Source organism: Meleagris gallopavo, chromosome 5 (assembly GCF_905368555.1).
Source record: "Meleagris gallopavo chromosome 5, MGAL_WU_HG_1.1, whole genome shotgun sequence".
Taxonomy (NCBI): Eukaryota; Metazoa; Chordata; class Aves; order Galliformes; family Phasianidae; genus Meleagris; species Meleagris gallopavo.
In genome coordinates, this window is record NC_139408.1 from 4615625 (window position 1) to 4641553 (window position 25929).

General features: G+C 43.9%; 2 protein-coding genes and 1 long non-coding RNA gene across 3 annotated transcripts; 2 read left to right on the forward strand and 1 right to left on the reverse strand.

Moving 5' to 3' along the window:
* The first annotated feature begins 18 nt into the window (after positions 1-18).
* Positions 19-18721, forward strand: NADSYN1 (NAD synthetase 1). The gene is given in 22 exon segments (XM_010710891.4): positions 19-214; positions 294-354; positions 487-548; positions 551-602; positions 2443-2496; positions 2861-2950; positions 4044-4095; positions 4647-4735; positions 6201-6318; positions 7530-7661; positions 8353-8427; positions 8605-8729; positions 8904-8952; positions 9284-9386; positions 10086-10254; positions 10635-10770; positions 11901-12007; positions 12797-12928; positions 14165-14234; positions 15082-15210; positions 15820-15996; positions 18208-18721. Coding segments are annotated over 22 exon segments (2211 nt in total). The 5' UTR covers positions 19-39; the 3' UTR covers positions 18262-18721.
* On the reverse strand, positions 5484-18867 carry LOC146544214 (uncharacterized). The gene is made up of 3 exons (XR_014883347.1): positions 18727-18867; positions 11928-12026; positions 5484-7685 (listed from the first exon to the last, which is right to left on the reverse strand). It is a non-coding gene; the product is annotated as an uncharacterized LOC146544214 (long non-coding RNA).
* A 67-nt stretch (positions 18868-18934) lies between these two features.
* VPS51 (VPS51 subunit of GARP complex) lies at positions 18935-25869 on the forward strand. The gene is made up of 10 exons (XM_010710888.4): positions 18935-19144; positions 19889-20018; positions 20103-20249; positions 20912-21134; positions 21683-22424; positions 22880-23098; positions 23521-23742; positions 24062-24183; positions 24775-24862; positions 25249-25869. The coding sequence occupies exons 1-10, from the start codon at positions 18935-18937 to the stop codon at positions 25507-25509; spliced, it is 2364 nt and encodes a 787-aa protein (XP_010709190.2). The 3' UTR covers positions 25510-25869.
* The last annotated feature ends 60 nt before the right edge of the window (positions 25870-25929 follow it).

Here is a 25929-nt window from a genome sequence, read left to right on the forward strand (position 1 = left end):
CCCATGGGCGGGGGCGATGGGGCGGCTTTGGAGGCGGGAATGGAGCGGTCCGCGAGGTGGGCGGTGCTGTCCTGCTGTCTGTCCGCACCGGAAGTGCGCGCTGCCCCAGCTCGGCGGTGGGGAACTGCCATGGGTCGGGCGGTGAGCGTAGCCGCCTGTGCCCTCAACCAGTGGGCTCTGGATTTCGAGGGCAACGCCGAGAGGATCCTGCGAAGTGAGCGGGGCGGAGGCGGCGGGTCTGAGTGGGCCGGGGCCTCGTGTCCGCGTTGTTGCTTAAACTAATTGTTTTCCAGGTATTAGCATCGCTAAGAGCAAAGGAGCTAGATACAGGCTCGGTCCAGAGCTCGAAATTTGGTAAGGGCCCTTGGTTATTATCTGCAATGAGTTGTATGCGCTGTGTGATGTCTTCTCTCTGGAGGAGTTTTCATCCCATGACCACAATGCTGATACAGCCTGAATCTTGTCTTTCTTTTCCTTTTTATGCAGCGGTTATGGCTGTGCTGATCACTACTATGAGTCTGATACGCTCCTGCATTCTTTTCAAGTACTGGCAAACTTTTGGAGTCTCCAGCTACTCAGGATATTATCTGTGATGTGGGAATGTAAGTGTTAAGTGCATAGCTATAGCTAGGATGGAGTGGTGAGCCTTCTGAGAGCATGAGCAGATGCTTCTGGGTAGTCAGGGCTTTGCCCCAAACTTGGAAGCACATCTTAGGAATTACTGTACTTCCTACTCTGGTCTCCGTCAGAATGATTGTAACATACAAAAGGATTTCTGGAAGACAATCCTTTAGAATCACAGAATTGTAGAATTGCTCAGGTTGAAAAAGACCTTCAAGATCATCAAGTCCAAACATGACCTAATCATGCCAGCCTAACTCTAACAACCCTCTCCTAAATCATGTCCCTGAGCACCACATCCAAATGGTTTTTAAACACATCCAGGGATAGCAACTCAACCACCTCCCTGGGAGCCTGTTCCAGTGCTTAACAACACTTTCTATAAAGAAGTGTTTCCTGATATCCAACCTAAACTTATCCTAGTGCAACTTGAGGCTGTTTCCCTTCGTCCTGTCACCAGTGAGAAGAGACCAACCCCGCTCTCGCTGTAATCACCTTTCAGATATTGGAAGAGAGCAATAAGGTCTCCTTCAGCCACCTTTTCCCCAGCCTGAACAGCCCCAGTTCCTTCAGTCTCTCCTCGTAGGGCACATTCTCCAAGCCTTCACAAGCCTTGTTGCCCTTCTTTGGACCTGCTCCAGCACCTCCATGTCCTTTCTGACTGAGGTGCCCAAAACTGAACACAGGACTCGAGGTGAGGCCTCACCAGTGCCAAGTACAGGGGCAGGATGACTTCCCTAGCCCTGCTCACCACGCCATTCCTGATACAAGCCAGGATGCCATTGGCCTTCTTGGCCACCTGGGCACACTGCTGGCCCATGTTCAGCCGACTGTCCATCAGTACACCAAGGTCCCTTTCCATCAGGCAGCTTTCCAGCTACTCCTCTCCAAGGCTGTAGGGTTGCCTGGGGTTGTTGTGACCAAAATGCAGGACCTGACACTTGGTCCTATTGAAACTCATGCAGTTTGCCTTGGCCCATCGATCCAGTCTATCCAGGTCTCTCTGTAGTGCCTTCCTCTCCTCAGGCGGATCAACACTCCTTCCCAACTTGGTGTTGCCTGCAAACTTACTGAGGGATGAAGATGTTAAATAGAAGAAATTTTAGGCTTTTCTTTTTCTGGAAGATAGGAGAGTGAGATTCCTGGTAGCTGGGCCCTTTGAGAGAGTGGAATAAGTATTTCTTGAGAATCTACATTACTGGGACTCACTCCCGTGGGTGAGTTTTTAGGTTAGGCCTTGGATTGTGTGCAAAACAAAACTGACTGTCTTAGGGAATTCTACAGCTCATGTAGCTTGATCTAGGTGGCAGATATCTCTACAGGCAGCATACATGTATGCCATGATCACTGAAACCATTGTAAGTCAGGTGCCAAGAGCAAGTTGTGATAAACTGTGATTATAAAGTTAACATACATACGTATGTGTGTGTTGGTATCGTAAGTAAGCATATAAGGCTGCCTTTTCCTCACTTTGAAATAGCCTAGTAGTAGTGGGGAAAGTCAAGCTTGGTTAAGCTAGGCCAGCCAATAGCATGGTTGTGGTCTGTGTTTCTCAGGTGTGCCGGTGGTCTGGTAGCCATGGGGTATATCTGCAACTGAAAAATGGGCCAGTAAATGAGACTTTTGCAAACTTTAGAAGTTAAAACTTTATACGTTGTTATATTTAATTCCTTCCAGTGATCTAATGTAGAAGTTTTATATTAACAGTCTTTGTGTAGTGGAGTAGATTCTGTAGTGAAGTTCTTTGTTGTTTTTATATTTTCTTTGAACATTTAATCTAATGAGCTTAGCCACTGGTAATTTTTCTCCTTACTTCTGCAGGCCCCTTATGCACAGAAATGTTCGCTACAATTGCCGAGTGATCTTTCTAAATAAGTAAGTAGCTCCTTATGTTCTTTTGCAGAACAAAGCAGGAGGATGTCCTTTCAGAGACCTGTTTGGCCTTCAAGCAGGATTCTTCTGTGCAATCTAATGGACTGGAGTTGTTTTCCTGTCTACTTTCCATTATCTCTTTTTCTCTTCTGTCTTTGTATAAACTAAATTTCCACTGCATTCTGAAGGACGCTTTGGAGAGCCTGGAAGCGTTCAGTCAGAAACCTTTAAAAGGTTGTTTATAGCAGTTGTTTACATCACACTAGAAAAAAGATGAGTGACTCGATTTTCATCAGTGTTCTTATTGTCTTATTTATCTTCACGTCAGGTCTTAATTCGCCCTTTCTGTTTTATTTTTTGTTTCAAGAAAAATTCTTTTAATTAGACCGAAAATGTCATTGGCAAATGCAGGAAACTATAGAGAACTTCGATGGTTTACCCCATGGAACAAAGCAAGGTAGGCTGGCTACTGTTAAATTGTGTTTAAAAAGCACAGCTTTTCACATGCATCTGCAGCAGAAGGAAGGAAATCTCTATTGCAATGTATCAGTGCAGGTAGGTGGAGAACAGGAAGACAGAATCTATAGAGCTGCGTAATTTCAGTTCAGTTGAGCTTATTAAATGTAATCAAACTCTGAACTAATAAGCTTGAAGGAAAAGTGTGGCTAAATGTTCTTGCCATGTATAGTGCCATCACTTCCTTTTTGCATGCTTTCTAACTTGATGCAGTTTGGGATTGGAGGAGCCCATTATTTTTGTTTATCTTCTTGATTGCTGCATGCTGCCCAGTACTGAGCTGGGAAGCAGTGTGAGATGGGTAAGCTCAGTTAGAATATCATGACTGTGGAGGATTGCTGTCCCATACCTAACTGTGTAGCAAAATATGCTTGATGCTCGCCTCTGATGCTGCTTGCTCATTCTGTAGTCAAGGAATGGAGTTTCTGGGAGTCTGTCCTCTTAAATACCAATTGGTTTTGGATAAGTTCACAGTTACTCATGCAGAAGCATTTCAGAAAGATAAACTTTTATTGGATATTTGAAATTTCTGTGTGTTCTTTGTTGGGTCTAGTTAAGAACTAGAAGGGAGCAAGCATGAAAGCTGTGCAGAGGTTATTGTCATTGCAGTGCAACCTCATAACTCTTGGAAGGGTGGTACAATTATTTCTGTTCATTCACCTTAAGCTTTCTTCATGGTTATTTCTCTGTAAAATCAGGATATCTCCCAAAAAGTTTTCCCATTGAAGAAGTCTATCTCAAGCTTTAGCTTTTGCCTGAAGACTTTTTGTTTGAACACCTGACTATTCCCTGGAAAATACAGATACAAATAGTAAGAAGCCAGAAATAAGCAACCTAGTACAGTTACAAAAACTTAAGCTTTTAAATTTTGTTTTCTCACTGTTTACCATGCATTTCTGAAACCTTCCTGGAAAATATGAAGGTCTTCTCTCTTTTTTTTTTTTTTTAAATATACAGAGTAACTGAAGTGCAATTTTTTATTCACCATTATGATATATATAACTATGTATTCACAGTTTGTAAACCTTCCTTAGGCAGGTAGAGGAATATCTTCTACCAAGGATAATTCAGGAAGTGACAGGACAGGTAAGTTTCTTTTCTTTTAACTTTAGGATTCAGCACTCTAAATGCAGAGCATTTGTGACATAAAGTGGTAGAACACCAAATCCTTATGTTAGTTGTCACACATTCAGTGGTTTTAGTGATAGTTGTCAGGCTAACTTAACTTAGCTTATATTAGTATTTAGTAGCAAATCAAGTGACTTTCAAACTTGCCTCAGGTTGCTTCTCCCTAAAACATAAACATGCTTTATAGTATGATGTTCTCTTTTGTAGAACATTTAACTCAGAAGCAGCTGTCCTGATCTGAAGCACTTCACTTGAATAGCACTGCAATTTTAACATGGAATGTCAGTATAACTTGCACGTTTGCAGTTCAGATTTTTTTTTTACGTTTTTTACTTAAATTTGGCAGAACATAAAGTACTTCATGGTTGGTAGTTTGTCATTTCACAGAAGTGAGCATTCAGTTCTGTTCTAAGCTTGTAGATAATTTTTTGGATTGTATGAAATAGATTCTCCCATTCCATTGAAGTAAGGATGTTCTTGATTTTGTTGTTGTTTTTTTTTTCCCTCAGGACACCGTTCCTTTTGGGGATGCAGTGCTAGCAACCAAAGATACCTGTCTAGGGACAGAAATATGTGAAGAGCTCTGGGCACCAAACAGGTAAAGGAGAAGAAATGGAAAATAAATTGAAATATACCTTGGATATGCCAGGAAGAAATGTTTCTGTAAAAATCTGCTCAATATTCCTTTATGTAGTGTACCTTTCACAGAGTGCCAGTAAGTTCAAATATAATGAGAAGCAAGAAATACATCATGGGTAAGATTTCAATAAAGGGATTCCAATTTCTTTTGCTCCTTGTTTTTATATAAAAACTTCTCACTGTTACCTGCTATGTGCCTTGTTCTGGAATTTCTGCTGGGAGAGTGCGGCAGATCTACCAGAACCTGAGGACTGTGTTTACAATCAAAACATTTCATTTGTTTTCTTCATCTTAAAGAAGTTGGTTAGGCACTATTACAGGCCTGTATATAGTTTACTTACAGTCATAAAAGTGTCAGGGAAAGTCTTCTTATCCTTTTGGAATTGCATAGATATAAATGAGAGGCTTGCATTTCTCTTATACCAAATTCAGAGAGCTCAGGTCATTTTCCTGATGAAGGCTTTGTTCTCAGTGATGACCCTTGCCAGGCTACCATTAGATATGTTCAAGTGGATGGATTAGTTCTTGAGAAAAGTGAGTAATTATTGATCAGTAGTAGAACAACGAAACTGTGTTTCTGTAAAACTATTAATCAGCTGCAGAAGTACTAAGTTCAGAGGACAGAAAAGGAGATCTTATTCTGGTGGAAAATTGTAAGTCCTCCTTGTGTGAGTATCAGTGTTCTCCTCAAGTGAACGAGAAGTCGATTAAGCCATTCTTTCATGATTTTATTTGACATCTAAGCCTAATTTCTGATTAAGAATAATCTCATGTTATTCCATTTAAAAAATTTGAGAGTACTAGCAGGTCTTATCATTTTCATAGACAAATAGAGCTTTGTTGCAATTGTCAAGTTAGAGCTTAGGTTCCTCCATTACCTTAGGCTTACAACACTTTGATATATATCTATTTATCTATTAGCTAAATCCTTCTGCTTTATATTTTAACCAACATCATATGATTCACAAAGAATATGCAGAGGGAAACAACTGAAGGTCATTAACAGTAGGGTAGCCCTGGTGCCCTTAAGTAACATTTCTGTTATTACTTGAGTAGTTCCTGTTAGAATTTAAACATCTTCCCAGTGAAAAAATCCTGTTAAGAATGGTCATATAGAGGAGGGGAGGGAGGGGAAAAAAAAAAAAGGTTGAGTGAAAGCTGTTTTCATTAACACAAGATAAATTAAATGTTCCAGATGCCTTTCCAAATCTTCTAGTTCAAGTAATCAATTTCCTTATAACTGCAGCGTGTGGCAGTTTACAGACAAAGGTACTGTGACTTTTTGTGTGAACTCAGAGACAGAGACTCTCAGAAAGAGAGAACTCAGTGACATAAGTTGTATATTTTTTAGTGTTTTAAATGGTACCTACAATGCAGGGTGATTGCCAGCTGTTTTTTTTTTTTTCTGCCTTTTACTTTGCCAGCCCTCATATTGAAATGGGACTTGACGGTGTGGAAATTTTCACTAACTCTTCAGGGAGTCACCATGTGCTGAGGAAGGCTCATACTCGGGTGGATTTGGTGAATTCTGCCACAGCAAAGGTACGTTTAAGGATGGAGAGGTGGAAAAAAAAAGTGACTTGTGCACTTGTCTTCTCTCAGAACAATCTCTTCTCCCATGAGCTTGGCGGCTATGGCAGATCTTGTTAGTTTCTTTGGTGATGGTGGTGCGTTTTCTTTTTTTTTTTTCTTTAATCCTGAAATTACCTCCTCTGATTGAATGAGCTGCTATGCTACTGTGCTTTAAGGAGTCCTACTATGTGTAATGCTCTCATGTGAAGCACTGTAATGGTTTTCAGCGGCCCCAAATGCCAGAGGCTGTTAGGACTAATGATGTTGAATCCACTGCATGCAGAGAAGCAACCAGTTTGGAAGGCTGTTAAGTGCTCATTCTGCATAAAGAACAAACTACCAATGGCTCTGCTTGTTCTCCGCATTCACCTGAGCCAAAGCAGTCTCCTCCTCCCGCTTCATCTACTGAAGTTACAACTCACTGCCAGCTTCTGTTTCAGTCGTGTATGGAGATATTTTTCTGGCACATGAAAGATAATTTTAGATGGTTTTACATTTCCTTAAATTCACAGTTTCTTTTCTGAGCTTCGTTCATGTGGCATCATTTTCTTGGAGAAATAGCAGGAAGGGAAAGTAGAAACCTTAGCCATTACTTGTCATCTTTGTACTTAAAATTTATCTTATTTTTCTGCGTTGAAAGCTCTGCTTATTTTAAAGAGAAACCACTTTGTTCCTAGACTGTCCCCATGTCTGTCAGTGATGAGGACAAAAATTACTGAATGTATGTTACACTATGACAAGTGATTATTTTTTGTAGCATAATTTCACAGTCTTTGGTTATACTTAGCACTGTACTCAAATATCCAGCCACAGCTTCTGTCATCATTTCCCTGCTTTCCTCAATCTCTGTATGAACCTAGCGTTTCAATTTTGAAGTGTAGCCTTCTCCACTTGGGCTTCGTGAATCACTCTTCAGCTGTTAACAAAAGACACGTGTCTTCCAACAGCAAGACAGGGATGGAGCTCATTTTTTACTACTTTCTTATGCTATTATTTGTTTATATTGTGTGTACAGTGTATAAAGTACTTTTTCAAATGAAAAGAGTCTAAGCTCCAAACCTTTCACAACTTAGAGTATGAGAAGGATTCAGAGAAAAAACATTTTGTCTTTTAACATTATCAGGTTCTATAGTCGCTATATCCTGAAAAATTGTTTTTCTGTTTGTTTGTTTTCTTCCCAGAATGGTGGAATATACATTCTGTCAAACCAGAAAGGTTGTGATGGCGATCGTCTGTATTACGATGGTTGTGCCATGATTTCTATGAATGGAGAGACAGTTGCACAAGGATCTCAATTTTCACTCGACGATGTGGTAATCCATTCAGCCTATAATTAACTGAAGTTACAGCTGAAGTTAGAAAGGCTACGTTTACACTCAGGACTTTACACAACATCTAGTGATACTGGGTTCATATCTTAGAGGCAAAAAATACATGTTTTTACTGTACTATTCAACTAGTTGAAAGGTTTTTCCTAATTAAATTGCCCAGATCTACAGTAGGCTGTCCTGCTTTTGCCAGTAGAGAAGAGCTGTCACAGTGGAGAAACTAAGAGAATGTGCATGAAATCAGTATGTTTAGTACAGACTGTTAATTATATTAATGCATTCTAGTAAATAAGTGTGAAGATTGCAGTGTTCTAACTATGGCCTGTGTTGGTAAACAAAGAGTTCTATAGGTTGATCTTTTCTTCAAAAGCTCCTTTCTCAGTAGATGTGCTGTTGCAGCTGTAGGCTTCATTTTACCTGCCATGCTGGTCACTTTTCCCCAGCATGCTTCTTGACTTTCCCTCTAGTTCTTTGCTGCCACTGATGGTAAACCTATTCTTCAGCCACCTGAAAGTGCTATCAATTTGTTATTTTTGGAGTGTTCTAGTGTATTTTGTGAATTGAGGTAGTTGTGTTTGTTCTGTAGTGTAAGTAATTGAACTGAATCAGAGGTGACTTGTGAAGTGAGTGTAAACATCTGTATAGTCATGTGCATTTTCCTTCCCCAACGTTTCAGGAGGTACTGGTTGCCACACTGGACTTGGAAGATGTTCAAAGTTACAGAGCAGAGATTTCATCTCGTAACTTGGCAGTAAGAGTTCTTTACAGACATTGTTCTTAAACTCTACCAAGTTTGAATAGTTACTTCAAAAAATATTTGCATGCTTTGATTTTTTTTTTCCCCACGCAGTATTTTATAGATCTACAGTTTTATAGGCATATGTTACATTAAAATTTGTCTTTTCAACTCTTTTGTACTATTGCTTAGGCAAGTAAAGTGAATCCCTTTCCCAGGATAAAAGTGAACTTTGCTCTGTCATGTTCTGATGATCTAGCTGTACCTATCTGTGTGCCAATCCAGTGGAAGCATCACAGTCCTGAGGAGGAGATCTGGTAAGTACATTGAATCTGTTGCTTGAAAACAATTTTTATAAGAATTTAAAACTAATGGAGATGGGCACAATATCTATTTATATTTAAGGAAGTATCTAATTGGAAGAATTGAAAGTTGACTTGCTCAGGTCTTATCCTATAACCCCATAAAATGAGTGTATTCTGTGATTTCAGCCTTGGTCCTGCATGTTGGCTCTGGGATTACTTAAGGCGCAGCAGACAGGTAAAACCTGCTTTTTGTTCCTCCCATGTACACCTTCTTCTGTGGTATGCAGGCAATACAGGTTGCTATCCTGTGCTGCTGCTAACGCAGGGTCACACTGTTAGTCTAAGGTGCAAAGTTACTGGTAGTTCTTCCAGACTTAAAATAGTTAGGGAAAGTATGCTTTTCAGACCTCTTCCTTAGGAGTCATGCTTTGTTTGAAAGCAATAGTTAAATGAGGGGGATTTTTTCATGGGTGATTCATGTCTATTTATCAGAACATGTTTCTGAGGTAAAACACACATTTTACTAATTTTGCATTTTGGAACTTCTTCCTCACTTTGTTTTCAAGGCAGGATTTCTTCTACCTCTTAGTGGTGGAATTGACAGCTCTGCTACAGCTTGCATAGTATATTCTATGTGCCACCAGGTTTGCTTGGCAGTCAAGAATGGAAGTAAGTAGATATGCATGTCTTGCTAACAATGTCTATTAATGGTTGAGGGCATATTAGTATAAGCTAGGTGCAAGAGTTAATGATAAACTTTTGCCCAGTTATTTTAATGGAACCCTTCACATCTCTCCAGAAATTCCAGCAAAAACAAAAGTTTAGCTTTCAAGTTCTTTGAATTGGCTTCACGGCTTACATTTTGGGTTTAGAATTGATTGTGAAACTAAGACCAGTTTCTGTCTACAGTATTTTTCAAAATGTTGTCTGATGTAGTTTTGGGAATTCAATTCATCATGAGATTTTTTTTTTTCCTGTTAAACTCAACACCGTGAAACACGGGCATGATTTGAGCTCTTAAACCTGGCCTTGAGTAGACTGTGTATGAAGCTAGTCCCTTGTATGTATGGAATTATGATTTCTGTGGAGCTTCCCTAAGGCACACAGAACAAAGGGATTTAATATTTCCACATTCAAAATTAGGAGCAAGCTCATTAATTCTTTTTTTTTTTTTTTTTTTTTAGCATCAAAATATTTTAACATATTTTAAGCTTGGAAAAAGAGTCAGATAGTTAGATGAAGTTATCTTGTGAGGGACAGTGTAAAACTTGATTACAATACAAGAAACAAACGAGGTATTTCCATACCCTGGGTAGCAAGAGCACAGCAATATCTACTACTGTTTTATTTTTTTTCCTTTGTTCTCAGATGCAGAGGTGCTGGCTGATGCACGCAGGATTGTGCATGATGAAACCTATGTCCCTCAGGATCCTAGAGAATTTTGCAAGCTTGTCTTTACCACTTGCTATATGGCCAGTGAGAACTCCTCCCAGGACACTCGCAACAGGGCTAAACTTCTAGCTGAGCAAATAGGCAGGTAGATTGGAAACTGATAGAAAAACTCATGTTCTGGCAAAACAAAACAAACAACAACAACAAAAACCTGCATATAAAACTTTCACAACCTAAAATAGGGAAAAAAGGAAAATATGTATGTGTGTTCAGTATGAGCATTTCAGATATTATTTAAGTGTGTGAATTGAGGCATGGTGGGAAGCATTTGATTTAAAAAAAAAAAAAAAAAAAAAAAAAAAAAAAGGAAACTGACTCAGGAAAATAGTTTCCTAAAACTTCTCCCACCAGATCTGAGTTGCGAGCAGCCTTAAAACATCATTTTATGTTTTCTTATATCACTTTAATGCTTTTTATGTAGTCGGGCCTTACTAACTGAGTCACTTCTGCTTGGATTCTTCTCAGCTATCACATCAACCTGAACATTGATGCGGCTGTGAAAGCTATTGTGGGAATTTTCAGCCTGGTGACAGGTCGAACGCCCTGTTTTTCTGTCTACGGAGGGAGCAGCAGAGAAAATCTGGCACTGCAGAATGTGCAGGTGTGTTTTACGTAGGCTGAATCAGGTCAGACCCTTTGTTTGATGTACTACAAAATGGTTCCAGTAGTGCTGTGGCCCTTCCTTTGAATTGCTGTGAGGACCTAAACTCATTGTGGTGTGTTCCTGAGGATTCGTGACTTTCACTAAATGCTGATCTACAGCAGAAATCTCCAGTCCTGTGCATCTTGGAGAAGACCGAGATAACTGTTGCTTGTGATTTTTAAAACATCATAGAATGGTCAGGAGGAGGTAGTATGTGTCTGGGTCTCATCAATAGCATTGACCTATATGCTATTTAGAAAAGCATTCCAAAAGAAAGTTGCCAGGTCAGGAAAATGAGCAGTATAGTATTCTTACAGATGAGTCACGAGTCCAGTAGGATTGTGGCAGAATAAGACATTGCTAACATATAATAGACTTTCTTCTGATGAATATTAGCAGCTTTTCATAGGCTCTGTGTGATGCTTACTCATTACAATTTGTAGACCTCCGTTTCAGAAGGCAGTTTTTGTGTTTTTTGTTCTTTTAAGCCAAGGACTTGATCTTTCTTCCCCTGCTACTATCAGAGAACTCCATAAGCAAACGTTGAATCTTGTGTCATCTTTTTTGACAGTGGCTTAGCATCAGAAGAGTCTGATAGTTTGCTTAACATCACACACAGTCGGGGCCAGAGCTGGAGACTGAATTTCATGTCTCTGTTGAGTAGTGTTATTTCCTTTGGAAAAAGTTTTAGAGTGGGGACAGAAACAAACAGTTTTAGAGCTCTTGTGTAACAGAAAGTGTTTCTTCTAATACTGTATAGGCAGATATGTAAGATGGTTTATCTGCATGTTTCATCATTCATGCATCGTATCCCTATCAGTGCATGTAGGAGACTGAGAATTGTAATAACTCCCAATTCTACAACTCAGAGTAGAATAAACTTTCCCAATCATGTGAGTCTGTGGCAGTAGCAGATGCTGAACCTGGCTTACACAGGTGTGTGTTTAGCATTCCCTCCTTTGTCTTTCTGCAGTAATGGTTAGCCCTCTCACATCTTGTTCTTCATGGGTTTGTTTAGAGAACTGCTAATTACATATGACTAGGAAAATATATTGCTTCTAAATATTAAGTTTTATTTTGATTTGTAGGCTAGAGTAAGAATGGTCCTTGCTTACCTGTTTGCTCAGCTGACGCTTTGGACTCGTGGGATGCCAGGGGGGCTTCTGGTGCTAGGATCAGCCAATGTGGATGAAAGGTTGGTAAAAGTTACAAATCTAAAACCAAGTGAACCAGGGACAAATCAGTGCTGTTCCTTAATACCTCCAAATTCCAGAAGAGTATGTACAGAAGAGGGTGGGGTTTTTTTTGTTTGTTTTTTTTAAATAAAAAAAACTTAAATTTTTAAATAAAAATACTGATAGCAGTGAAATTGGTTATTTAACTGTTACCATTAGAATGGCAAAATTATGTATTTTTCAGAAGTTTAAGATGAAAGTATTCTTGTAGTTTTCCAATAAACTGCAGATATTTCTTCAGCAAGTTTCAGTAGAGCTTGCACACGCAGTTCCCAGGCTGGCTTTCCAGCCCATTTTTTGTTGAATTTTCAATTACACTATTAGAAATTATGTTGTGAACTTTGAGTTAAAAGATGTTAAAAATCTGGAGTACTGCATTTAGATCTAACTTTTGGGAGATAAAGACTGTGGCACTGATAATCTCAAAAGGTTGGAGGGTAGTATGTGTTGATTCTGTGGGAAGTTGGGATTTTTTGTTTTTAATGGGCCGGGACAGTATCTTAACTGATTTTGCACTAGATATATTGCTTTAGCCCAGGCAGTTTCACAGTGCTTTCTAGCTGTTCAAAATATCTCTCTCCTGGCAGTACCGTGGCGTTAGGATAGCCACGTTTCAGCCAAATGCCTCTTTGTCCCATGTGCTAACAGTGTGTGGTCTGTTCTTGGTTTTATACCACATACATGATCTATCTAATAGAATCTGTTATTGTGCTGATGTTACATCACTGTTATATAAAACTTCTGCTCAGTCTTCGAGGTTACTTGACAAAGTATGATTGTTCAAGTGCTGATATCAATCCCATTGGTGGAATCAGTAAGACTGATTTGAAGAACTTCATACAGTACTGCGTTGAAAACTTCCAGCTCACAGCCCTCAGAAGGTGAGTAGTGAAGCAGTTATGCTTGGTGGCTGTATTTGCATGCTGCATTTTGTGGATTTGTTTGTGTTTGTTTCTTTTCTACTAAGATAGCTGAGTTGCAGTAACATAGAATCATAGAACCATTCAGGTTGGAAAAGATCTTAAAGATCATCAAGTCCAAACACGACCTAACCATGCAGCCTAACTCTAACAACCCTCTGCTAAATCATGTCCCTGAGCACCACATCCAAATGGTTTTTAAACACATCCAGGGACGGTGACTCAACCACCTCCCTGGGCAGCCTGTTCCAGTGCTTAACAATCCTTTCTGTGAAGAAGTTTTTCCTGATATTCAACTTAAACTTACCCTGGCGCAACTGGAGGCCATTTCACCTCATCCTGTCACCAGTGAGAAGAGACCAACCCCGCTCTCACTGCAATCACCTTTCAGATATTGGAAGAGAGCAATAAGGTCTCTCTCAGCCACCTTTTCCCCAGCCTGAACAGCCACAGTTCCTTCAATCTCTCCTCGTAGGGCACATTCTCCAAGCCCTTCACAAGCCTTGTTGCCCTTCTTTGGACCTGCTCCAGCACCTCCATGTCCTTTCTGGACTGAGGTGAGGCCTCAGCAGTGCCAAATACAGGGGCAGGATGACTTCCCTAGCCCTGTTCACCACGCCATTCCTGATACAAGCCAGGATGCCATTGGCCTTCTTGGCCACCTGGGCACACTGCTGGCTCATATTCAGCCGACTGTCCATCAGTACACCAAAGTGCCTTTCCATCAGGCAGCTTTCCAACCACTCCTCTCAAGGCTGTAGTGTTGCCTGAGGTTGTTGTGACCAAAATGCAGGACCTGACACTTGACCCTGTTGAAACTCATGCAGTTTTTTTTATTGCAAATGCTGTTAAAGTAGTCTTCTGCTCATCCTTTTGTTTCCAAATGATCGTGTGTAATTACACAAGACCAATCTAAATGGCTGAAGGCTGCAAATGCCAGCAGCCTTAGGAGTGACCCTATGCAAGAATTTGTGTTAATTCCATTGAGGAAATATTTTGAACAGATTGAATTAAGGAAACACGTTTCATGGTTTTGATACAAACTTAGCTTTTTTTAAACCTGGGACAGCTTGCAGGTAACCCTTTTTGCAGATTATGCCCTCTGAAAGTTTTGAGTAAAGCATTTGATTTTTAATAAACCAGACTGTTTGTACTAATGAGACTGGATAGATTATTTTTTTTTTCTTCCTCTTACAGCATCATGGCAGCTCCACCTACTGCAGAGCTAGAGCCCCTGGTGGATGGACAAGTGTCTCAAACTGATGAGGTAATAGGCAGAGACTTAGAAATGCTCTGGTAAGCTTTATCCCCACACTTGCTTTTTGTCCAATTGCTGTTTGCTTTTGTACGTATCTGTGCTTATCACTAAGTGTGTAATAAATGTCTTGAAGCCACTGACAAGGCTTGGTGTCTTGCACCAGCATTACCTACACTGCCAACAGTCTCCAAAACAGCAAATCAAATGTTTGTTGTTGTGTTTATTCTGTTTGTTTTGTTTTGAATGATTTTTTATTTTGGGCACTTAAAAGATGGCCATTCTGAAATGTTTCCAAAATGCAGTTTCAGAGTTACTTAATTTCAAAGCACCTGTTAGTGCCCTGCTGTTGCTGAAGTTGGTTGGTGTTTAACCCCAGGCCTCTTCTCCCCATCCCCTCTTTTTTGCTGTCTACTTACATAAGAGAGGACTGATAAGCACGACAGCTACTTACCGTGGCTGTAGGTTATTCACCTGCAGGATATTATAAAACTTTTTTTTTTTTTCCTAAATAAAGGATTGCTTAATTAAAATGTCAGTTTTCTCCATTAGGAATTATCGTACTGATATATACTACATCTAAACTCCCAGAAGGGAAAATGAACAAATCTTTCTCTGGAAAGACATGCTTTCACTAGCCAAATAAAATGTATTCCTTTAAGGTTCTGAAATCTCGTATTTCAGAGATCCCAGTTCTTTTCTTCCACTTGTAATACTAATCTTCTGTTTGTCTTTTTGAGCACTGAGAATTTCGTTTTGGTGTATCTTGGATTAAACAGGTTTATTGTAATTGCTCATAAAACTACTAATTGTAATTTAAATAGTTTTTTTTCCTGTTACTTTCTGTGTGTGATTTCAGGCAGATATGGGGATGACATATGCAGAGCTCTCAATCTATGGTAAATTAAGAAAGATTGCAAAGGCTGGACCATACAGTATGTTCTGTAAGCTGATTAATTTGTGGAAGGAAATTTGTACTCCGAGAGAGGTAATGCACAAATTAAGGCGTGTAATGTCTTTGCCAAAATAAACTGTTTAAAGGATGGTCAAATGAAGTTCCTTTCACTTGAAGGAGATGGTTTAATTATTCTCTCATATTTAGAGATATTCTACAGTTATAACTGAATATGCTGGTAAAGCTTGTATTGCTCTCTTAAATTAATGTGATTTGTTATATATGTTAGAAATGGTTAGAACAGTAATTGGAGAAAATTATTCCTCAAAAAGGTATGGCTAACTGCTCTTGAAGCTTTTGGATTATGTATTCTGGAAGTCTTTCCTTTTTTGGCATAAAGGAGAACGTTCAGGTGGTCACCTAATCTCAGAGGCTAGTGCTTACTATTAGATTTCCTGCAGGGCACTTCTGTGTTGGTAAATGATAGTGCAGAGACCAGGGTGGGCTGAAAATAGTCAGAAATGCCTCTACCTGAAGGAATCATCCACAGTGATTTGTAGTGGTGGGTAACTTATGTACGTGTTAGTGGTGGAAAGTGGGTGTGTAAAAGCTAGAATACAGTCTCTAAGATGCTGTTCTCATCGAAAATTGTAAATTTTAAGGAAGTTTGGCTGACTGAAAGCTATATTCTTTGTACACCAGGTGGCATCAAAGGTTAAGCATTTCTTCAGGATGTATTCAGTGAATAGGCATAAAATGACCACCCTCACTCCTTCCTACCATGCTGAAAACTACAGCCCAGACGACAACCGATTTGACCTGAGGCCTTTCCTTTATAACACCTCCTGGTCCTGGCAGTTTAGGTGTATAGATAACCAGGTAAACATTCTCTGCTTCTCAGATGTCTTTATTTAAAGCTCTCTCAATGGGGTAAGCTCAGTTCCTGTGAATCGTCCCTTACATTTTTTTGCACTTCAGCTGCTTTTGATAATATATCTATACATATAATAAAATGCTAATTAGCTTGTCTGTGAAATGGGAGGCATTAGTGTTTCCTCACCCTGATTGTATTACAATCAAGTAATAGTGTTTCCTCACCTTGAAACCCAGAGTAAAAGCTACCTTGTGCAGCATTTTTGTTTTGTAGGTCTGCATATTTTTTTTTAACAGTTTTGAGCTCCTTCTCACTGAAGATCAAGAGGGAGTTGTGTAAAATATTTTTGTAAGTTCTGAACCAAAATGCAATTTAATGCTTACAAGAAATGTGATTAAGATCTTGTAATGATCTAGGATATTGTTAGCCTTTAACTCAATTTTGTATGTAGTAACATTTTTGCATGCAAGAGCATGAGCCATTGCAATTAGCTGCTGAAAATTACACGTCAAGCTTGGGAAATAATGTATTATTTGGGCAGGAGTAACTTTCAGTGATGATTGTTTATGATGGATAGCCTTCTGCAAGGCTGGAAAATAATGACTCACAGTAATGAGTCAACTTTGCCCTAATCAAGAAAGGGAATGTTCTCAGAGTTTCTATTTATTGTACATATTCAGCTAATCACTCTAGGATTACTGGTGATTGAAGTCCTGGAACTTTACTTGCACTTAAGGGTGTTTTTTTGTTTTTGTTTTTGTTTTTTTGTTTTTTTTAATAGTAACAGGACTGTGAAAATATGGCATAAACTCTAAATGATATTGTGCTGCCAAAAAACACCTTTACTTTGGCAATCAGTGCTGGGTTTTCTTGTATGAGAATGATGCTACCTCATGCCCATTTGTGAAGGAAAACTGGTTTGATTGTTAACAGAAGGGAAATCTGTTGGATTTGTGGAAAACAGTTTTCCATTTATAATGTTTTATACATGTGTATATCAAGTTGATTCAGTTATCCACCCTTTTAAAGTGCAAAATTCTTTCTATATATGTTGTAGAAGGAAACAGTGGTAAGACAAGGAGGATGGGATGTGCATGTGCTTGCAGGGAATTACCAGACTTCCCCTTGGAGCTCTAATGTCATTAATCTGTACGTAGCTGAGCGTTCCACCTGGGTGAGGGAATCTTGAGCAGTTTGGAATAATAACCCTTGGAGCTGCAGCAGCACTATCTGCAGCTTCTGGTTTTGAATTGTGACTGACATAAGGATGTATGGCCAGAGCAAGTAATTTAACAGCTTATAGTAGCCAGAATATTAATTGCTGTTTTAATAGCTGGTATCATTTGACTGAACAGCAAATCAGCTCAGAAGAAAGTTGGTGTGACCATCTCCAAGGATGAGTTATCTGCAATCTGTTTCCTGCTTTTTCCAGTGCTTACTGGTCATACCACAATAATAGGCACATTTGGTGAAACAAAAATGTCTGCCAAGCTGAGTGTCTGTGTGACCATGTCATGACCAATAACAGGTGTTGAGGGCAGAAGATATGAATCATCTATTTACAGTATGATTTTCCTACCTTTATATTGTGGAAACATAAAACTGGACTTTCCAGAGCCAAGGATACCATCCTGAGCCATCATGTTGTTGCTGTTGGGCTACCTTGCCTGAGTTTGTGCATTTATACTGTTAATCATAACAGTAAATGAACTAAATGTAAAGTAAATCAACTTCTTAAGTGTTAAGAAGAGTGAAGGTCGGTCTTATTATTTGTGCACATGTGAGAAGCATTTCCCTGTGTTCATTTTTTTTTTTTCCTAGTTTTTCTTATGGGCAAGGTTCTAGCTTCTGGCCTAATTTGATCTGACGTTTGTCATTGAAAAGGGTGATCTTACCTTCCTTTCTATTTCTCCTGAGATGGCTTTAGTGCTTACTCCTTGTCAGCTAAATTAAGTCACCAAGCGGCCACAAAAATAGGAATGAATGGGAGCATGCAGCTGGGAGCAGCTGAGAAGATGGCAGGAAGAAAGTTTGAATTTCTCTTTTTACTGCAGCTAACAGAGCCTGTTCACCTCTGTTGTCCCCCAGAGCACATCTCACTGTCAGTTTCTGATAAATCTGGGCTCTGTGCTGATTGGAGATGAAAGTCAGAAAGTACCAGCGATGTTAAATGCACCTTAATTTTACTACTGAATCTGTTTCTTTTTATCTTGCAGGTGTCCCATCTAGAAAAAAAGGAAGGAATATCTGTAGCTGAAGATACGGATTGATTTGCTGTCTTGTTTAATACTGGTAATTACTTTGTCAAACAGCATTCAAATCTGGAGTGTGCTGTGATGATGAGGAGAGACGACCCAAACAATTGTTGGAATGATCATTGTGAGTGGTATTTACAATCAAGGTCTTTTTTGCTCCTCTTTGATTTGTCTCTGGTTTGTTCCCAGTACACTTCAGCCCTAGTCTAGCTAAAGAATCATTAAGGATTTTCATCAGCTACTTCAATTAATTGCCTTTAATTGAAAATATTTGGATAAGCTCATCAAACGTAAAAGCAGGGGAGTCTTGTGAAAGTGTATGCATGTACGAATACTGATTGGTTCTGGTTGTTTGGAAATTATTTTTAATATTCCACTGAAAGAATAAAACTGAAAACAGGTCTGGCACGTGCTGTTGAGGGGGGGAAAATCATTTTCCTTGGCAATAAACTTCTCATTTTGTAATGGTAATTTACTTACATTTGACGCGGCTGTTGTGTATCTAGCGTTAGGTGTGTAACCGGTCCGGCATTTCTCTTTCTTCCTGAAGCTGTCAGGGAAAGAAAGAAGGAAATGCTTCATTTCTTTCAAGCGAATGAAGCCGGTTGCCGTGGTGACGAGCGGCTTCCGCCGGAAGTGACGTCGGGGGGTGGGATGAGCTGTCAGCTGGACCGGAAGTCTCGGCGTGATGGCGGAGGTGGAGGCGGCGGGGACCGGGACCGAGACTGTAGGCAGCTCCGAGTCTGGGAACGCAACGGGGAGCGGGAGCGGGTGGCGGCGGCCCCACGGTCCGCTCCAGCGGTATTATGGACCGTCTGCGGCCGAAGCGGCAGAGGCAGCCCCGGACCCTGCTGACATCAACGGGCCCCACTTCGACCCGGAAGTTTTTCTCACCAAGGTGACCTTTGACCCCACCGCGACCCTCTCCCCTCGCTTCCCATGGAGGACCCCCCTTTCCCCCTCCGATGTGTTCGTGTAGGTCTGCTTACAGACGCCCTTGTGTGGACCCCATAGGCGTTCCCGTAGGGAACTCCTTGCGTGCAGTTCCAGGGGTGTTAGGTCTGTGTTCAGGGCCCCATTGGGGCCTCAGAAAGGCTCTGTGATATCGCCTGTGGAAACCTTTGGAGAAGATCCTGTCGCTTGCTGATACAGATTCTTATGGGAACTCCTCCAGTAGGTCACCATTGGGTCCCTGAAAGACCCTCAGAACCCAAAGGACCCTGTTGGGGATCCCATAAAGGGGCTATTTGGGCATCCTGTAGATCACTTTCCTCCAGAGAGACTTCTTGGGATCTTATAGATCCTTTTACAAGGGTGGTATTGTGGCTAATGTGGACTTCTGGATTTCCAGCAGGACCTCGAGCTTCCATTGGAAGCTCGTTTGCAAATTCCATTGGAAGAGGTGGAGTCAAAGGCACATTTAGGGGTTTGAATGGCAGTTAAGGCAGTACTTATGGCTATGGAGGAACAGCTGGAGGGCCCTAGGAGTCAAGTAGAGGTGGAAAGGAGCATTTGAGGATCCCAGAAGCACATGTAGGGGCTTGGCTGAAGGGATTGAGGACCGGCTGTTGGAGGTTCTGGGCGAGCCAACAGGGTGCAGCAAGGTCAGAGGAAAGTTGTACTACTATTGCTGTTCCTCCAGGTGCGCAGTGAATGTCGCCTGGGGGAGTTGTTGTCCCGTGAAGCTACGCTGGGGCGGGAGATCCGTGCTCTCGACAGTGACATGCAAACGCTGCTCTACGAGAACTACAACAAGTTCATTTCTGCCACAGGTGAGTGCCTGGTAGGGACCCAGGCATCCCTGGAACCCAGGGCTCCCAGGAGTATGAGGTACCTATGTGTCTTGTTCTCTCCAGATACTATCCGAAAGATGAAGGTTGACTTCCGGCGCATGGAGGCAGAGATGGATGACTTGGCCTCCAACATGGCAGCTATCAGCGCCTCCAGTGCTCGTGTCAGTGCTGCGCTGCAGGACCGGCACCGCCGCGGTGCTCAGCTGGCTGGTATGGGGATGGAGAGACCCCAAGAGGGCAGATCTGGGGGTGTCGAGTGGCAGATCTTGAAGGTGGGGAAGTCTGGGAGGGGGCAGAACTTGGGGTTTTGTGGTGTTATATGAAGATCTTAAGGTTAGAGGAATGTAGGAGTTAGATCTGAGGGGTTGGAGGAACAGATATGGAGGTTTGGAGGCTCAGATCTGGAAGTTGAAATCAGGTCTGGAGGTTAAGGGAAAAGATTTTGAACTTTGGAGGTACCTTGGGGTTGGATCTTGGGCTTGAGGAAATCAATCATGGAGTTGAGGGAAGTTTAGGGGTAGACTGAGAAGGGCTGGGATGGTCAGATGGAGCCAGTTTGGGGAGTGATGACAGGTCTGGTCTTTAGAGATACGAATAACAGGCTGTTAGGGAACCCTAAGGTATGTGTTTAGTCAGGGGGGGAGGCAGATAACAGTGAGTGGGGAAGATCTGGGAATTATGGATGCAATAAGGGTAGATCTGGGGTTATTAGGCAGATGGTTTGGGGTGGGGTGAGGGCGAGGGTGTTGGGTACCGAGGGGCACATCTGAAGGTTAGGGGAATCCCAGCGGGAAGATCAGGCTCTCAGTCCCACCCTGTCATTAGCTCCTCTGATGGCCCCAGCCCTAACTGCACTCCTAACACCCTCCCAGGGGTGCAGGCACTGCTGCGGAAGCTGCAATCCCTTGTGGAGGTGCCAGGGCGGCTGCGGCGGTGGGCAGCACCAGGAGCTGATCCTGCACGGGCCCTGCACTGCTACGCCCGTGCCCGTGCTGTGCTGCGCCACTACCGTCACCTGCCCTCCTTCCGTGCCATCGAGGATGAGAGCCACTCCATCATGGCTGAGCTGGCCCAGCGCCTCCGTGCACACCTCCGGTATGTTCGCTGTGGAGCCGCCTGAAAACAGCTCCAGGAAATGTTGTGGGTGGTGTTTTTTTTTTTAATGTGTTCACTCTGGAACCTACTGATGACAGCTCTGGGAAATAGATGTTCTTGGGAGTATTCACTCTGGAAGCTAAAATTCCGGAACCATCCACATTGCTGAATATTCATGGAATACAGGGCTAATTCTGAAGAGTACTGAGAACTTTTACAAAATTATGGTATATATATTTTTTTTTCTCATGTGTTTGTGGTATAGAGCTAACTCAGCAAACTCCCTAACAGTTATAGTTTCTTTTTTACTACTAGTTTAGCTATTGTGAATACTGGAATAATGATTTTAATTACTGTTACCAGCTGTTAGCTCTGGAATATACTGATGATATTAAGTAATTTTTTCTTCTTTGTTATTCAGTAATTATTGTTAACCCTGAAGCCTACTGATTACCTTGATTGCTTTCCTTCTTTTTTGCTGTGCCACCATTAACCCTGAAACCTCCTACCACTCCCAGCTAACCCCTTCATCCCTTCCCTCCCTCCAGGGATGACACCTTGGACCCGAAGGAACTCACTGAGTGTGTGGAGATGCTGCTGCAGCTGGAGGAACCACCCGAGGAGCTGTGCGAGGAGTTCCTGAGCCAGGCTGGTGCCCGCCTTGAGGCTGAGCTGGCGGCGCTGGAGGCTGAGCTGCCCCCATCTGACCCCTCTGGCACTGCTTCCACACCACCTCCTGCCTCCGACATCCTTGACTTTGTTGACCGCGGCAGCTCAGCCTTTGTGAGCAACCTGTGCCTCCTTGCGGCCTCGTACCGCAGCCTCTTTGAGGGGCGCCCCGGGGCCGGGGATGGCCGCCTGGAGGCCTTTGCCTCCACCCTCACCACCCGCTACTTCGAGCTCCTGGAGCGACGCCTGGCCCTGGAGCGAGGTCTGGGCGACACGTCACTGTTGGTGCGGGCGCTCGACCGTTTCCATCGCCGCCTCCGTGCTCTCCTTGAGCTGCTGCCCGCAGCCGGGGCCGAAGCAGGTGCTGCACTGGTGGCCCGAGCAGCGCGTGAACGGGTGGCCCGCTACCTGCGGGCACTGCAGACCTTCTTTCTGGGTTGCCTGGGTGATGTGCGCCAGGCGCTGGCTGCACCCCGACCTCCTGGCAAGGATGGTCCTGGACTGCCTGACCTCTTGGCCACACTCTCTTCCTCTGTTCTTGGTCAGCTCAAGGCTGTCCTGGCCTACGTGCAGCTCTTCACTGCCAGGGATGTTGCCTTTGCCAGCCTGCCCTACTTCAAGGTGAGCTTGGGGGCAGTGAGAGGTTCACAGGGATGATTTGGGGTTGGTTTTGGGATTGCATGGGGCACGTTCTGCGTTGCAGAGGGCAGATTTGGCTTAATTGGAGCTCTTTAAAGGTCACTGGAGCTTGTACAGGATGGATTTGAGGTTGCAGAGCTCATACTGGGGGACAGTGGGGAAATGTGTGAGGGGCTGTTAGAGACTATGGAGGAGACATTGAGTTCCAAGGGTATTTTTGAGGATGCAGGGGAGCTTTTTGATGGTCCCAGGGTGGTATTTTTGGGGAATACTCTCCTGTTTTGTCACAGTCATGTCTGCATGGTGACATGAGTGTGATATCAGCGCCCAGAAGCAGTTCTGTGGGGTGCAGATGAAGCTTTTAATGGTGCTGTAACAGCTTTTTGGGGTGTGAATGTGGTATTTTTGGAGTGTAACCCTCCCATTTTTGGCCACAGGGGGAATTCTGTGTCGAGGCGGTGCGTGAAGGGCTGGTTGTAGCCTTTGTGCGCTGGCTCTGCCGTACTGCTCGGGGCTTTGCTGACAGCCCAGCTGAGCGAGGTGCCCCTGCAGCACCCCCAGCACTGCTGCTGCTCCTTGCTCGTCTCTGCCTTGACTACGAAGCCACCACCATCAGCTACATCCTCACTCTTACTGATGAGCAGTTCCCTCCAGAGGTAAGCCTCCCCAGCTGCCCCCATTGGCTTCAGAATGGGTGAGAGGGGACCCTGACTGTTTCCAGATGTGACAACATGGCCCTGAGTTCCTAGGTGTCCCAGTGTATGTCCATGATTTGGTAGTGTTGAAGAGGTATAGAGACCTTTCTTCTAATAGCATGTGATCTGGGGACTCCAAAATGTCCTCAAGGGGATCCTCCATGTGTCCCACTGTGTCTCCGTCTCCATCCAGAATGTGGTCCCCCCTCCGCACATGGATGCGGAAGTGTCCCCCAGGTGTCCCAAAGGGCAGCACAGAATGTTCCCAGGAGGCAGTGGGGAAATGCATATCCCCAAGTCCCTCCAAATGCATCAAGAACATGAAGACAACAGTGACACAACAGCATATTCAGCAGCCTGGAGAACATCCTTTGTACCTCCAGGACACGGGGCCAGCGGTGACGCCAGGGCCAGCGCTGTGTGCCGAGGCACGGGGAGCGGCGCAGCGGCTGCTCGACCACTATGTACAGGTCCAGGGTGCTGCGGTGGCACAGATGCTGCGGAAGAGCGTGGAGACACGGGACTGGTTGGGCACCGTCGAGCCTCGCAATGTCCGTGCTGTCATGAAGCGTGTGGTTGAGGACATCACTGCCATCGACGTCCAGGTCAGGGCAACACTTGAGTCCCTAGGGAGTCTCCCTTGGTGTCCCTAAATCTGGTGTCCCCAGAATGTCCCAAATGTTCCTGGGAGGGTTTTTGAGTTTCAGAGGGTCCCTGGTGGGGAGAGGCTGACATCCCTGGAAGGTCTAGAGAGGATCCCTGTGGCCCCAGTAAGATCCTTAATGATTTTAAGGGGATCTGGAGGGGTTTGGAAGGATCCCAGGGGGACTAGGAGGTTTCAGAGGGTTTTGAGGGATCCTGGTTGGTTTTGGGAACCTCAAGATATTTTGGGTGGATTTGGAAGACAGTGATGTGATGCTGCAGGTGGGGCAGCTCCTTGAGGAGGGAGTGCGGCGGGCGCAGAGCAGTGACTCGAGCCGACGTGCCTTCTCTGTGTACAGCAGCTCACGGGCACCGGGACGCTATGCCCCCAGCTACACTCCCAGGTCAGCTCTGTGCCACCTCTTGTCACTCCCCCAGTTGTCCCGGGTCACACCTTTGTCCTCACGTTCATGATCATCCCCGTGTCTTCCCAACTGTCTTAACATCTCCAAATATTCCAACTTTCCCCTATTGTCCCCATGTCCCTATTGTCATCTTCACATCCCAAACTGTCTCGATATCCACCCTCCTCCTCTGGCTGTCCCTGCATCCCAAACAGTCCAAATATCCCTTGTTTATTCCCAACTTCCCCAGCTGTTTCCATCTTCCCTTCTGTTCCCATGTCCCCAGGCAGTCCTAGTATCCCCTGATGATCCCCATGTGCCCTATGTCTATGTCCTGTGGCTGTCTCCATGTTCCCTGACTGTCCCCACATCCGCTGCCCATCCCCATGTTCTACTGACTGCTTTTGTGTACCCAGATTGTCCTCGTAGCCCATCTGTGTTGGTATCCCGTCAATCTTTGTGTTCTCTGTCTCTCAGTCTCCTTCCCTTGTTCACTGACAATCCCTGCATTCCCTGATTTTCCCCACGTATGTTCCCCTTGCCCTCTGATTGTCTCTGCATCCCTGATCGTGCTGTTGTCACCATCCTCAGTGCCCCCATGGACACCCACCTGCTCAGCAACATCCAGAAGCTCTTCTCCGAACGCATTGACATCTTCAGTCCTGTTGAGTTCAACAAGGTGAGGCATGGGAACATGCCAGTGTTCCCAAGGGCGGCAGCTCTTGACCCCACATCCCAAAGGCCCCAAAGCTGTCTGCCTTCCTACCTGTCACATGTCCCTGGTGTCCCTGTGTCTCAAGCATGCCTGGACTTGAGGGAGGTCCCTGGGATGTGGACCAGGATGAGGGAGTCCCCATGTCCCTGTTGGTGAGACTGGTCCACCCCCAATAGCCCAACTGAGGGCATCCCTAGCCTCTCATGTGACATGTCCCATGTGTCAGAACTCATGACATCCCTGGGGGGCTGATGACCAAGATGAGGATTGTCTTCTCATCCCCAAGTAGTTGTGGTGCAAGGCCTCCCTGCGTTGGGCATCCCCTGATGCCACTTGTCCTCATGGCCCAGGTGTCAGTGCTGACAGGGATCATCAAGATCAGCCTGAAGACACTGCTGGAGTGCGTGCGGCTGCGAACTCTGGGGCGCTTTGGGCTGCAGCAGGTGCAGGTGGACGGCCACTACCTACAGCTCTACCTCTGGCGCTTTGCTGCTGACGAGCGTGTGGTGCAGGGGCTGCTGGATGAGGTGGCTGCCAGTGCTGCCCACCGCTGCCTTGACCCTGTCCCTATGGAGCACAGTGTCGTCGAGCTCATCTGTGAGCGTGGGTAGGACCTGAGAGCAGCTGGGGGACACTTGGGGACATGGGTTGATGCGCAGGTGAGGGGGCACAGGAGCCATCTCTGTGACCTCGTGTATTTAAGGACATCCCATGTGTTCCCACATATGCAATGACATATACAGACATATCACGCCCTCACACCTGTAAGGTCATCCCATGTGCCCCCCCAGCCCCAATAACACCCCACAGTCTCTCCCCATCCCAGTGATGCCACCCCCATGTTCCCCCCCAGCCCCAGTGACATGCCACTTCATTCCACTTCTTTGGTGACATCCCCCTACACGTGGGACATGCTGCATGCAGCCCGTGTGTCACAGTTGAGGACAATAAATAAAATGCATGCAAGTTAAGCGTTGTCCCTGTGCCTGGATGCCTGGGGGTGGGAACATGTGGGCCCTAGGGGTTGGGTC

Coding starts and splice junctions, on each gene's coding strand:
- VPS51 (XM_010710888.4), top strand. CDS start 18,935: ATGGCGGAGGTGGAGGCGGCGGGGACCGGGACCGAGACTGTAGGCAGC. Junction 19,145..19,888: donor CGGAAGTTTTTCTCACCAAG/GTGACCTTTGAC, acceptor CTGTTCCTCCAG/GTGCGCAGTGAATGTCGCCT. Junction 21,135..21,682: donor CGCCTCCGTGCACACCTCCG/GTATGTTCGCTG, acceptor CCCTCCCTCCAG/GGATGACACCTTGGACCCGA.